This window comes from Nematolebias whitei, chromosome 11 (genome assembly GCF_014905685.2).
Source record: "Nematolebias whitei isolate Nwh7 chromosome 11, NemWhi1, whole genome shotgun sequence".
In the NCBI taxonomy this organism is placed as follows: Eukaryota; Metazoa; Chordata; class Actinopteri; order Cyprinodontiformes; family Rivulidae; genus Nematolebias; species Nematolebias whitei.
In genome coordinates, this window is record NC_056508.1 from 22,236,173 (window position 1) to 22,249,406 (window position 13,234).

The 13,234-nt window shown below is 39.5% G+C and overlaps 1 protein-coding gene across 1 annotated transcript in view; it reads left to right on the forward strand.

Moving 5' to 3' along the window:
- LOC119416665 (metabotropic glutamate receptor 4-like) overlaps window positions 1–13,234 on the forward strand; it is a 186,047-nt gene that overhangs the window by 117,013 nt on the left and 55,800 nt on the right. Inside the window, exon 3 of the mRNA XM_037683850.1 lies at window positions 9,832–9,961. Coding sequence (XP_037539778.1) covers window positions 9,832–9,961 — 130 coding nt within the window. The remainder of the gene's footprint in view (window positions 1–9,831; window positions 9,962–13,234) is intronic.

Sequence of the window (13,234 nt, forward strand, 5' to 3'; positions counted from 1 at the left end):
TTTTTGTTTTAAGACAACGGTAGTTAGTGTAAAAAAAAAAAAGTGAAAAAAATGGTCTCTTTTGTCATAAGATCTTCACAAACGGTTAATTGACATAAACAGAGAAACATCGATCCACACCGTTCTGTGAAAAAAGAACATCTTATTACTGCAGTCTGTTACTTTTTTTTTCATTTAAAAAAAAACAAAAACTTTTGTTGCAAACTTTTCCAAATCTGATGACTGTGAAAGTACCCATTTACATTAATGTGTGGCAAAATTGAACATGGGCACCTAACATTCAAGGTGAGTATGAACAGAGAGTGCAAGGTGATGAAAGACCCCCCCCTCAAAACTGAATCCGGCGCCGCTGCTTTCCACTGGAGCATTATCATGCCTCCTGTTATTAATACTTTTGGACAAGTTGTTCTCTAGAGTGAATATTACAAATATTGTCTTCTCTTCATGCTACAGTTTACGTGTCTCTCGAGTGCCTCAGTGTCCTGGTCTCCCTGGATCCCAGCGTCTCTTCATGTTCCTTGCCCTCCAGCCACTTGCCTCCCTCACTCGTGTCTATGTCTATGTTTATGTCTATGACTTCATCTCAGTTCTTCTGACAGTTTGAAAATTAACAATTAACTATGTACACAGGGTCCCAGTTACATCCAACAAAAACACAAATTGTAAAGAAAAAAACATTAGTAAGAACCAAATCATGAATTAAGAATACACAAGACTAAGAATACACTAAGCACTAGTAGGACAAAAACAATGTGCCAAAACAACAGCAGCACAAACATGAGTCCATGGGAGCAGATGAGAACTAATGAACACGGCAACATAAAAAATAATCAGCAGCATGAGATCAGCGTCATGGATAGTCAGCAGCACACATGAACAACCAAGTGGCATTACAGCAAATTTTCACAGTGATTTTTCACAGGTTTTTTTTCACAGTGATTTTTCACATTTTTTTTCATTCATGAGTCTAACAGCTTCAGGGTAGAAGCTGTTCCTCAGTCTAGTGGTTCTACACTTAATGCTCCTCAGCCTTCTGCCTGAGGGGAGCGGGGCAAAAAGTGCGTGTGCTGGGTGAGTGGGGTCCTTCATGATGCAGGTGGTCCTCTTCCTGCATCTGGAGGTGTAGATGTCTGTGATGGTGGGGAGGCTGACTCCAACATTCTTCTGTGCAGCCTTCACCACTTTCTGCAAAGCTTTTCTTTCTGCAGCTGTGCAGCCTCCATGCCACACGTTGATGCTGGAGCACAGGATGCTCTCCACTGCTCACCTGTAGAAGGTGGTGAGGACTGAGCTTCCCAGACCAGCTCGTCTCAACCGCCTGAGGGAGTAGAGTCTCTGATGAGCTTTCTTGATCAGGCTGGTGGTGATGTTGCTGAGGTTGTCATTCAGGTGCACACCCAAGTACTTGTAGCTGGAGATCACTTCCACCACAGATCCTCCTATGTTTGTGTGTGTGTGTGTGTGTGTGTGTGTGTGGGGGGGGGGGGGGGGGGTATTCCTTCTGAGGTCCACGACCATCTCTTTCGTCTTATTCACAGTGATATGAAGGTTGTTCGTCCTACACAGCAAGTGACAAATTTCTGCAAAGATGCTGATAATTTCTGTTCATGAAGCTATTATTTAAATATTTTGCTCTGATTTCAGTTTTAAAGAAAACCTAAGTTAATTAGGGCTGAGGTTTTGAGGGAAACTGACCATGTGCAGTATAAATCATTTGCAGTGTGCAGAGGGGCACAGGGTCCTGCTTAACACACTTCTGAGACACCTGATAATGAGACTCGATTATTGAATTCTCCTCTGCTTTGAAAACAGTTTAGCTTCACATTCAATAAAAAGTATTTTAGCATAGATGTATTTCAGTAACAACACAAACTCTAACTTTTTACACAACCAGGAACAAAGACAGAGGATAAATGTCGGCCCGTTGGACCTTTATCCTCCAGCTGCCTACTTGAGTGCTGTCAAATGATCTAACACAAATATGCCAAACAAATGTGGCAGTGAGCTGTTATGCCAACCATGCAGTTATTTTTTGTTTACTCTACGACAATGAGTCCCAACACAGTGCGGACATTGATTAGTTTGTAAGTGGTGGATGGAGTGTAAAACTAAAGACGTGCACATTGATTTTAGGAGGAAAACTCCCACGGAAGAAAATCACAGTAAATTAAGGGAACGCCATTGAATGTGGACAATCCTATTATTATATTAGGGCCATTATTCACATTTAGTTTTATACATCTGTATTGATTCCATGGTCACTCACATGCAGCTTACCTCATCCACAATCACATAAAAGAATCCATAATGAAAACTAATATTTAAAAATTAACTTGCCAAAAACTTGTAAAGATGTTTGTTAAATCAGACATTGGCATTTGCTTTGTTTTATAGAAACACTGAACATTTTTATGTTGAATGAATCCCATTAGACATTTTAAATTGTGTACAGGCTCGTTCAGGGTTGTGCCACAGGCCTTGGTGAGCTAAGTCCATGCTATAAAGACAATTTCTTCTCTTTGTGCATTGAGTTTTAGTCTTTCCACTACAAACGAAAGTTTTTAGTCTTGGGCTGAAGGAACCACCAGAACATGTTTGATCCTGTTCCTAATACTGAGCTATTTAATGTGATCATATTTGAATTTTGATACTTAAAGCTTATTTAATTTTAAGATCATCTTTGATTTCAGATTTAATTTTCCAAGCTGATGTTTTGATAAGAGTCTGGACTTTTTTTGCTGTGCTTGTTTTACAGTATTGTTTTAAAATAAAGTTGGTTGGAGTTTTTAGTCTTTGTGCCTAAGAATCGCTTCACCTGAGCTTTTGTTTTTTTGCTGCTCTGTGTATATATGGTTTCTTGTTTTGTTGAGACATTTTGTCCTTCATCCAAAGGACTTGAGGAAATGTCTAAAAATAAAAAAATAAAAAAAAACAACCATCCAGATGACCTGACTGAACTTTGTTGGATTTTTACCTGGATTATTATGCATGAACTTTGATGTATTTGATCAATTTGGCTATGGTTGCCTCAGAGGAATCGACAGGGGAGAGGGTGGGCCCCAGAAACCATCTTATCACCAGTAAACTGGTTGGTCTACTATGTGAGTGTGCTGCTTGTGGAACTGTTTGCTGTGGCTCCTTGGAATGATGACGTCCTTTGGATGAAGGACGAAATGTCTCAACAACAAAAGAAACCATCCAGATGTCCTCGCTGAACTTTGTTGGACCAGTTATAATCATGCCCACTTTGCATTGACGATCCTTCCCACAGAGCAGGAAACAGCTCAGCCTCTACTGTAGTGGCAAATCACCTAAAACCAGTGGTGTAGTCTACATTTTTGTAGTGGGTATACTGTGCTTAGAAACCAAAGTACACTGGTTAGTACAATGTAATTTCCATTTCTTTTGATTTTTAAGCAAATTGAGCATTTCCAAATTTCTCTGATGCTTATATTTGAATAAATGAACAACAAGCATTGTACAACAGTTGGCTTTGTATTAAAACATGTTACAGAATTTATAAAACAGCATCAAAGCAAAACATGTTCAAGTAGTAAGTACAGAAGTATACAATAATTTGCTGGATAAGCGAATGTAATGAATAAGCACTGCATACAGACAGATCGTTACGGAAGCGTTTAACTGCCGTTTATGTATCAATGACACATGTCTAATGATATGTCATGTATCATTGGGCACTTTTAAATGGGTATACTGAAATTCTTAAGCTTTTCTAGTGGGTATACTCCGCATACCCACATATCGCGTAGACTACACCACTGCCTATACCTGAGAAGAGCAGAGAAAAGGAGAGCTGAGTGGAGCTGCACTTACCAATGGCAAAGCAGCATAAGTCCAGCAGGAACCCCTCAGAGAGACGTCTTTGTACAGGCTCTTTGTAGACTTCAGCTTGGTGGGTTGAGGATCTCATGTGAAGAGGTGTGAGGGCAATTTGTGTCAGCTCTGAGTCAGCTTCTTGCCAGTGACAGTGTCAATGTGGCCTTGAGGTGCACAGTCCAAGTGAGTGACTCCGTAAGGTAATTCGGCTCTGGAGTATGACTCGCCATGACTGCAGGAGGTGGACTGGATCATGGATTGACCCTCAAGAACGTTTACCTTGATTAATAAATGGTTTGATTCTGCAATCTGAAACAGTTAGCAATCTTTGGATCTGGAAGCTATTTCCGGTGGCTTGGATGGAGAAAGTGATGCAGCAGCTGGTGGTAGTTTTCTGGATCCAGGAATGAGCAGTGCATATCAGGGTTAAAAAGTAGATCTGATCCAGAATGCAGATTGACTCTAGGAGCTCAATAAAACTCAACTTTGTAATGATAAAGCAAAGGGCGGGCACAGCAGCATTTGACAAAAACAAACAGGAGAGAAGAGACTCTGGATAAAACCTGACTGTGACATGAAGCTAACAATGCATCGCTGAGAAAGAGATGAAAATATTATAAATATAAGGATGAAAGTGGGAGACTGCAGACTAACTGGTATTACGGAACAGGTGAACTGGGTGAAGCAGGCTGTCTGGAAAAACAGAGAAAACTGAGGATGAATGAGAAATGGCACAGGAAGCACAAGGGCGCTGAACAGGCAATACCAGAAGAAAGAAACACAAAAACTCTGGAAACAATGTTAAGAACAAAAGACCATAAACCAAACAGACAAAACACAGATCATGATAAAACTGCCACGTTTGTCCAAAAACTACTTTTACAACTTAGCAGCTTTGTGCTGCTCAAAAGAATGGGGTAGTGTTGAATTTCTTAAGCTCCTGCCTACACAGACAAATCATTTGTGCTGACACTACTGAGTTGAAATAATTGTTTTTCATGGCTGTCAATAAAATGGGACATCCTTGTGGCAGCAATAGTATTTTCACAAACTAACACAAAACTGTTCGGAGAAGTTTTATTTTCTTTGATAACTTCTTAAATGCGTTAGACGATTTAGCTGTTTTAGCAGTTTTAAACTTTACTGATTGGTAAACTCTGAAACAGTTAGTAGTGATTTTTTTCTAGAATTTAAAACATGTTAATACAGAGATTTCTGAGAATGGTCAGGTGATTCCAGTGGGAAAAAAGTATTACAGCAGACCCAAACTGATGAAACAGTGTGATAAAAATATGGTAAATAGGTGTTCTGTCTCTGCCACCCTCTTGCCCTCCATGAGCTCCACAGCTCTGTGGGGATAAACAGCAAGTGGGCTCATTTTCCTCGGGGAATTACAGCCTGCTGATAACAGAGCAGAGTTGCTGACAGATGTAATACCACAACTGGTTGCCATTTGGTTTATGAAATACGCCACGCCAACAAATACTTTTTGTTCATCCATCAGCTTTGAGGTCAGAGCGTCACCAGAGTTCTGACCTGTTGAGGTTTTCATTTGAACTTTCTCAGATCGTTAGGCGAGCAATCAATACAAGCTTGGGTGGATAGTTTATTTAGTTACAGACGAGATTAGAACTTTGCAGCTTGGCAGCAAATACAAGGTGCAAAATCTGCACTTGCTTGTTTTCTTTAGGAGGTAATGCAGTTATGTCATGATGTGAAGCCTTAAACTGAAGTGCGCAAGGTGTTACAGAGGACATTTTCAAAAACCTGTTTATTATGAGGGAAGATAAACACAATATTTTAATGAGTCAATTGTTTTAATTAAATTTCATATTAAATTAGTATTTCACTGGCACAAGAAATGTTATGTTTTTTAACATTTAGGAGTAATATTGAACAAAAAAATGCTTCCTGTTTTATTGTGTAGCTCTATTTCTCATTTTTTTTAAATTTTTTTTATGGTTTTGCTTCTTGTTTAATTTTCTGTCAAAGTGAGGTCCTGTTTGTTAAATATGTGTGTATGTAGGACTCAATTTTAACCAGTTTCTTTGCCAGCTCATTGTACTGTTTCTACTGAATGGCCTGGCTCTGAAATCTGTAGATTTACAGTAGACCTGGGTTTGTTTAGATTTCCTGTCTGGCAGTGCCTTTAGTTAAATTTATTTTTTAGTTCAATTCAATTCAGTTTATTTATATAATGTCAAGTCACAATAGAAGTTGTCTCAGGGCACTGCACAAAAACTTTCACATGTAAAAAGTCAATTAGTAACATTATTTATTTAAGGAAGGACGCCAGCAGATTGCGTTGAATCTTCACTTAGTTGCAGTCTCCCATCCTAAGTAAGCACAAAGGCAACAGTGTAAAGAAAAAACTCCCTTATAACAGGAAGAAACCTCCAACAGAACCAGGCTCAGGACAAGTGGCCATCTGCTTCAACCGGCTAGGTTGGAGAGGACAGAAATGAGAAAAGGACACAGAATGGCAGGTCCAGAATGGAGGCGAGCAGATCCCTCTCTAGGAGGAAAGATAAAAAATGTGTTTTCAGTTTTACTAGTCTGAATGCATTTTGTGTGGATCTCGACCACTCTTCATCACACACCCACGAAAAGAAAAAGTCAATAACAAGAACAAAAATAAATAAATAAAATCACATGCCAGTTTATGGTCTAAATGGGTCACCAATTCTTTTGAAACAGAGCTACTTCAGGAGTGCAGAGAAACCTGAAGGGCTACTTTGTTTGACACAAACATACATTTGCATGTCTGGCCAAAAGTAGAACAAATCTAGCTAAAAACTAAGAGGCTAAAAGTATCAAAGAGAAGCTAAAAAGAGCAACAATGTGTCTAAAAATCTAAAATATTTAAAGTTAGCTCATAGATGAGAGGGGAGTGAAGGAACCCATCTATGTAAAAAGAGAGGAACATCTCTAAACAGAGGAGGAGGCATCAGATTTCAACTTTCAAAAACTTATAATGCAGCTTTAGGACTGACACCCAGCCAGTTTTCACATCTATCATATGGGACCAGAGGGGCCTCATCTGTGAATTAGAATATCAAAGACATTAACAAACCCCTACTGTGAGGTGTGATAGGTCAATCTGCATACGTATGTGTGTATCTTATCTGAGCTTTATAACCTGAACCCCACACGCTCTGCTCTTTGAATTGAGAAAGCATGTCGGATGAGAAGCGAAACGCCTTCTGTTACAAATAAAGTCCAGTTGTTTTTGTCTTGAACTCTTTTGAATGTACCATGTCCTGGATGACTGAGAATCTTCACCAGCGTAGCTGAAGGTCATAAAACACCAGCTAAGTGTAATAAAGCAAAAATAGGAACAAAGGGGACATAATGGATGGATGTGTTACTGCGGTAAGAAACAGATATTTAAACATAAAACATAATTTATTTTATGTTAGTCTCAATGAGAACCATTTGAAATTGAGTGTAATTCAGTGCCCTGAGATGACTTTGATTGTGACTTGGCGCTATATTAAATAAACTGAATTGAATATAAATTATCTTCGTAAATACTTTTGATAGTTTTGTAGGAATTAACACATTTGTAAAACTTGTTCAAAACACACATTTCCTTATTAAACACCATTAAATCAGTAAATTTGTTTTTAAGTCCTGTTTGCAGTAACATTTGATTTTGTAACACATCAGAAGAACTCGTGTAGAAACAAAATATCACTTATGTAATATAAAAAACAAACTTTTTTTATAAATCATATCACACTGATCCTCAAATTGATGGCATTTTTAAGTAATCATCAAATCTTTGATTTTTTTTTTAATTACTTTTCACATTATTCATCTATGCTTCCTTCAAGACCTCTCCATCTGAAAATACCTCGTAAAGAGAGTGTTATTTGTCAAAACTACATTTAACTCTGACATTTTTCTGCCCTCCATGCTGCCAGGAAGATGTTAACATTAAAGCTAAAGTGTTAGCTGGTGAAGTGCCACTCCACATTGTGGCGTGTTGCTGTCACCACAGCCACTCCACAAATGAGACACGCACACTTGTCTTTCACAACTGTTAAAAAATCCTTTCCCTCCCAACCACTGTGAAAACATCATGTTTTCTTACATTTTTCTACCATTTCCCTCTACACTGTGAGGTAGATATATCTGGCTGTGCTGCTCGGAGATCGTCTGTGTAGAGTTGCATTTGGGTCCAAAAAATCCATCTGACTCGGCCCCAGCCCGTAGCCATCATTTCTGAACCCCACCCGATCTGACAAATTAACAATAATTACAGGTCCAAACCCGAAAAAATCCTCAACATTTTTAATTAAGCTTTGACTGCTTATGCCATTTTTAATGGTGAGCAGACACACACGGCTAAGGGGGCAGAAGATTGGAGCTGAGGGGGTGTTTGTCCTTTCATGATTGTCAAAGTACATTAAATGCTTCCCCAGTTTCTGCCTGCATTCTGCATTATTCAGACACGGACCCTGCTCTGACATGTCAGATATTTTGGGATCTAACCTCTTTGGGTTGTCGGCTGTGCACGTTTGCTGAGTGCAATGGCTGAATGGACGTCCATTTGGGTGATGGATCATTGACAGAAGTCCATCTGAAGCTGAACTGAACCTTTTATCTCTTTCTTTGCTAGTCATCGCACGGTCAAATGGCCACGTGCAGCAGGTGAAAGTTTGGCAGGCAATGTAGCCAAATAATTGGATCGTCAGCCGAGCACGTCCGCTGACACACTCAAAACCCCGACACTAACCCGGCCCGCACATTAAGCACATTATTATGGACCAGCCTGGTACGACTCCGGGTCGGGCGGGTCCAGGCTTTGTGTTAGAAATGACAGCTCTACGTCTGCGATTGATTCTGAACTTTGACTGCAGACAAGGTTGTTTTCTTTTAAAAGTTTTAATTTATTCTTTTTATTTAAAATCTTCATACATGCACTAGCTATTTTTATTTAAAAAACATTTAATAACTAACTTCATTATTTATTTATTTACTTTTTTAAATGATGAGCACAATTTTTAGAACATGCCCTGAAAGCGACTCATGGTCCCTCTGGGAGACCAGGTGTCATATCTGTTCTTTTATTTTTTTCCTTTGTGTTTTGTGGTTTTCCTGTTCAGTTTAGATCTCACGTTTTTATATTTCTTACACCATCTCCCATTTACCCTCAGTAAGCACTCTCAGTGTTTTTTCCAGTCAGCTTGCCACCCTCACCTGTCCCCAGTCAATATTCAGCCCAGGTGTTTCCACTTTCAGTCTGATTCAGTTGGTATTTCTGTGGTCCCTCGCCTCCCCCTCTCCAGCGGTTCATTATTCTGAAATCTTTTCAGATGTCTCGGTCCTCCTCGTGCCTCCCTGCGTTTTCCCTCCTGAGTTTTTTGCAAGTTGTTGCTGTCACGTCAACCTTTAGTTTTCATTTTGTTAAAATAAATGTTTCATTTTACTTTGAGCTCTTTGTGTCTGCCTGCATTTGCGTCCAGCCTCACAGGACTCGACACCAGGTGCCCACAAGCGCCATGTTGGTGACCCCTGGTTGAAAATAACCTTCAAAAATTGAAGGTGAGAGCCATATTTTACAAAGGCAAGTCAGACAGTTTTTAAAACAGAAAAAGACAGATAAGCCACATTACAACTGTTTTAGGAACATTTTCCAAGCTGATTAAGTCGAGACCAATGTTAAATGCAAGGTTATCAATAAAACTAATTCCATCTGTTCCTCTTATAGAAGCCACAAATACAAGGTTTCAAAGTCTCTGCGCAGACTCAATTTTTAACGTCCTCAAATTATGCAGCACAATTTAAAGTTGCCTTATTCTTTATTGGTTTGTTTAGACTGAACCTTACATTCCAAATGAGTGCATTTATGTGTGTGACCAGACACAAACTGAGTCAGACCAAAGACCACCTAATGCAGAGTGACTGAGCCCTAAAGAAAGGAAGGATAAGAGTCAAGCTGAGTGAGCGTGAATCTAAGGCTTTTCCTCTATCCCGGCTTATTTCTAGCACTTGTTTGGTCGCAGGAGAATGAAATGATTGAGCTTTATCATTCAGGTTTCAACGGCAGGAAGTCAGAGGCTGCTGCGTTCTGGCTCAGTGGCAGCCGGGCGGAGCAACAGACTTCTACACCGACACAGTTTGTGACTCTGTGTTTGCAGTAATGATGCTTGGAGCCATTGTGGATGGACAGTGGCTGACTTTTTTTTGAAATTCTGACTGAGTTGTTTTCTCTATTGAATTTGCGAGCGTGCTCCAGTTGCAAGTAAAAAATTTGAGGTTGTCAAGGTCAAGGTTCTTTATTGTCATTTGCATCACATGTGGTACATGTGGTGGAATGAAACTGTGTACACAAGGTCCCAGTTACATCCAACAAAAGTATAAATTGTAAAAGAAAAACAGTAGATCTAAGATATGAACTAAGAATACACTAAGCACTAATAGTGCAAAAACAACACACCGAACAGCAGCACCAATATGAGTCTGTGTGAGCAGATGAGTACGAATGAACACAGCAGCATGAAATAAATCAGCAGCATGAGGTCAGCAGCATGAATAATCAGCAGCACATATCAAGTGTCATTAGTGATTTTTTTTCCACTGTGACAATCCTCCATCCATCCATCCATCCATCCATCCATCCATCCATCCATCCATCCATCCATCCAACCATCCATCCATCCATTTTATTCTGCTTATCCGGGGTAGCAGCTTAAGTAGGGAGGCCCAGACTTCCCTCTCCCCAGCCACTTGGGCCAGCTCCTCTGGGGGAATCCCGAGGCATTCCCATGCCAGCCGAGAAGCATAGTCCCTCCAGCATGTCCTGGGTCTTCCTCTGGGTCTCCTCTCGGTGGGATGTGTCCGGAACACCTCACCAGGGAGACGTCCAGGAGGCATCCTAACCAGATATGAGGGTAGGAACATAGATCAATCGGTAAATTGAGAGCTTCACCTTTTGACTCAGCTCTCTCTTCACCACGACAGACCTGTACAGTGCCCGCTTCACTGCAGACGCTGCACCTATCCGCCTATCATGGAATTAATAGAACAAATAACTACTGCTGTCGATCAAAAACAATATTGTGTTAGTATTTTTGTTGATTTTAAAAAAGCTTTTGATACTATTGACCACACTATTCTCCTTGAAAAATTAAATAAATATGGTATAAAAGGACCAGCATTACACTGTGTATCTAGCTAGTTGAAAGATAGGAAACAGTTTGTACAAATAAATGGTGTTAGATCTGACCTCTGCAATATCACGTGTGGAGTTCCTCAAGGCTCTGTACTTGGACCAAAGTTATTTATTTTATGTTAATGACACAGCTGGGCCATGTTGCTGGGGAGCGGGATGTTTGGGTCTCCTTCTAAAGCTGTTCTCTCCAGAGAGTACAACATTTCTGCTGTAGTCTGTTCCAGCAAACCTCACATGTGCTGTAACCTAATTCTGCATCATAATATAATTCCAGAATGCAATGCAAATGGCTGGATTTTACTGTAATATGTGGTATTGTGCTGTAGTTTTTTTTTTTTTTTTGTATCTGTGCTGATATAGAAAATCTACAGCTTGTAAGAATTAATGTATTCTTGTCATGAGGAGACCCCTGGTCCGAGCCTGCAGGCTTCTCGGTGTCCTATTAAAAAAACAGAAGGAATGAGGAAGACAGGAGGTCTGGACCCTTCTGCTGAGACCAGTGAATTGATAGAATTAAAATAGGTACACTTTTGAAAACCTTTTAAAACATTTTTAATAGTGTTATTTGTCACACGTTAATCTCAATAAAGTCCACATAAACATTCATGCACCAATATTCATCACTTACTACGAATTGTATTTAGTTTAATCTCAGATTTATTTGTGATGTTTAGAGCTAGAAAAAAAAGGTGCTTAAAAAATGTCCAACTAATGATGAATCAAGTTGTAAAAACAATCGCAAATCTTTGTTTGTAAGATAGCCTCTATAGAAATGATGATTACACTTTTCTTTTACCGAAAACACATAAAAAATTAGCTCCACTGCATTCTTTAATCCAGTGTAATTTCACACATCACCATGCAAACGCCTTTCTCATTAACGTCAGTGCAGCTCCCCATGAATATATTTGAAACTCATAATAAAATAACTGCATGGTAATATAGAAAATTACCTCCTATATAATTTCAGTCCTATTTTTTTTCTTCAAGAGTCAGCTCTGCGTTCTTTCAGTACAACGAAGAAATAAATAAAAAAAATACCTGAATTGGCTCATCACAATTACCTCTGTAAGAACTAATTAGCAACCAAATGATTTGTCCCGACACATCTGCATGCGAGTCTCAAGCTGTTCATACTGTACAAAGTAATAAACATTAAAAAAGACAATTAAACCCCCAAATGTCTCATTTTAAATGTATTAAAGCGTAAAACAACAAAGGCTTTGACATGAATCTGGCACATTGTTCTTCCGTCTATTGAAATAGTTCAGATTTTTTCAAATGAGGTTTAAAGAAAGGTTATAAAAATATACTATCTTAATTGTTGCACCCGACAACGATTATTGTAGAATTAGATGTTTAGTCCAGTAACATTGATGAGCTGAAGGCTAGTTCAAGCAGAGTCAAATCCAATGTAGATTAATGAATTCTTCAAATCACTCCAGTCAAAAAATATATATGAATATACAGGTCCTTCTCAAAAAAATAGCATATTGTGATAAAGGTCATTATTTTCCATAAAATTTATCATAATGTAATGATAAAAATGAAACTTTCATATATTTCAGATTCATTGCACACCAACTGAAATATTTCAGGTCTTTAATTGTTTTAATACTGATGATTATGGCATACAGCTCATGAAAACCCAAAATGCCTGTCCCAAAAAAATAGCATATCATGAAAAGGTTCTCTAAACAAGCTATTAACCTAACCATCTGAATCAACGATGTAACTCTAAACACCTGCAAAAGATTCCTGAGGCTTTTAAAAAACCCCAGCCTTGTTCATTACTCAAAACCGCAATCATGGGTAAGACTGTCGACCTGACTGCTGTCCAGAAGGCCATCATTGACACCCTCAAGCAAGAGGGTAAGACACAGAAAGAAATTGCTGAACAAATAGGCTGTTCCCAGAGTGCTGTATCAAGGCACCTCAGTGGGAAGTCTGTGGGAAGGGAAAAGTGTGGCAGAAAACGCTGCACAACGAGAAGAGGTGACCGGACACTGAGGAGGATTGTGGAGAAGGGCCGATTCCAGACCTTGGGGGACCTGCGGAAGCAGTGGACTGAGTCTGGAGTAGAAACATCCAGAGCCACCGTGCACAGGCGTGTGCAGGAAATGGGCTACAGGTGCCGCATTCCCCAGGTCAAGCCACTTTTGAACCAGAAACAGCGGCAGAAGCGCCTGACCTGGGCTACAGAGAAGCAGCACTGGA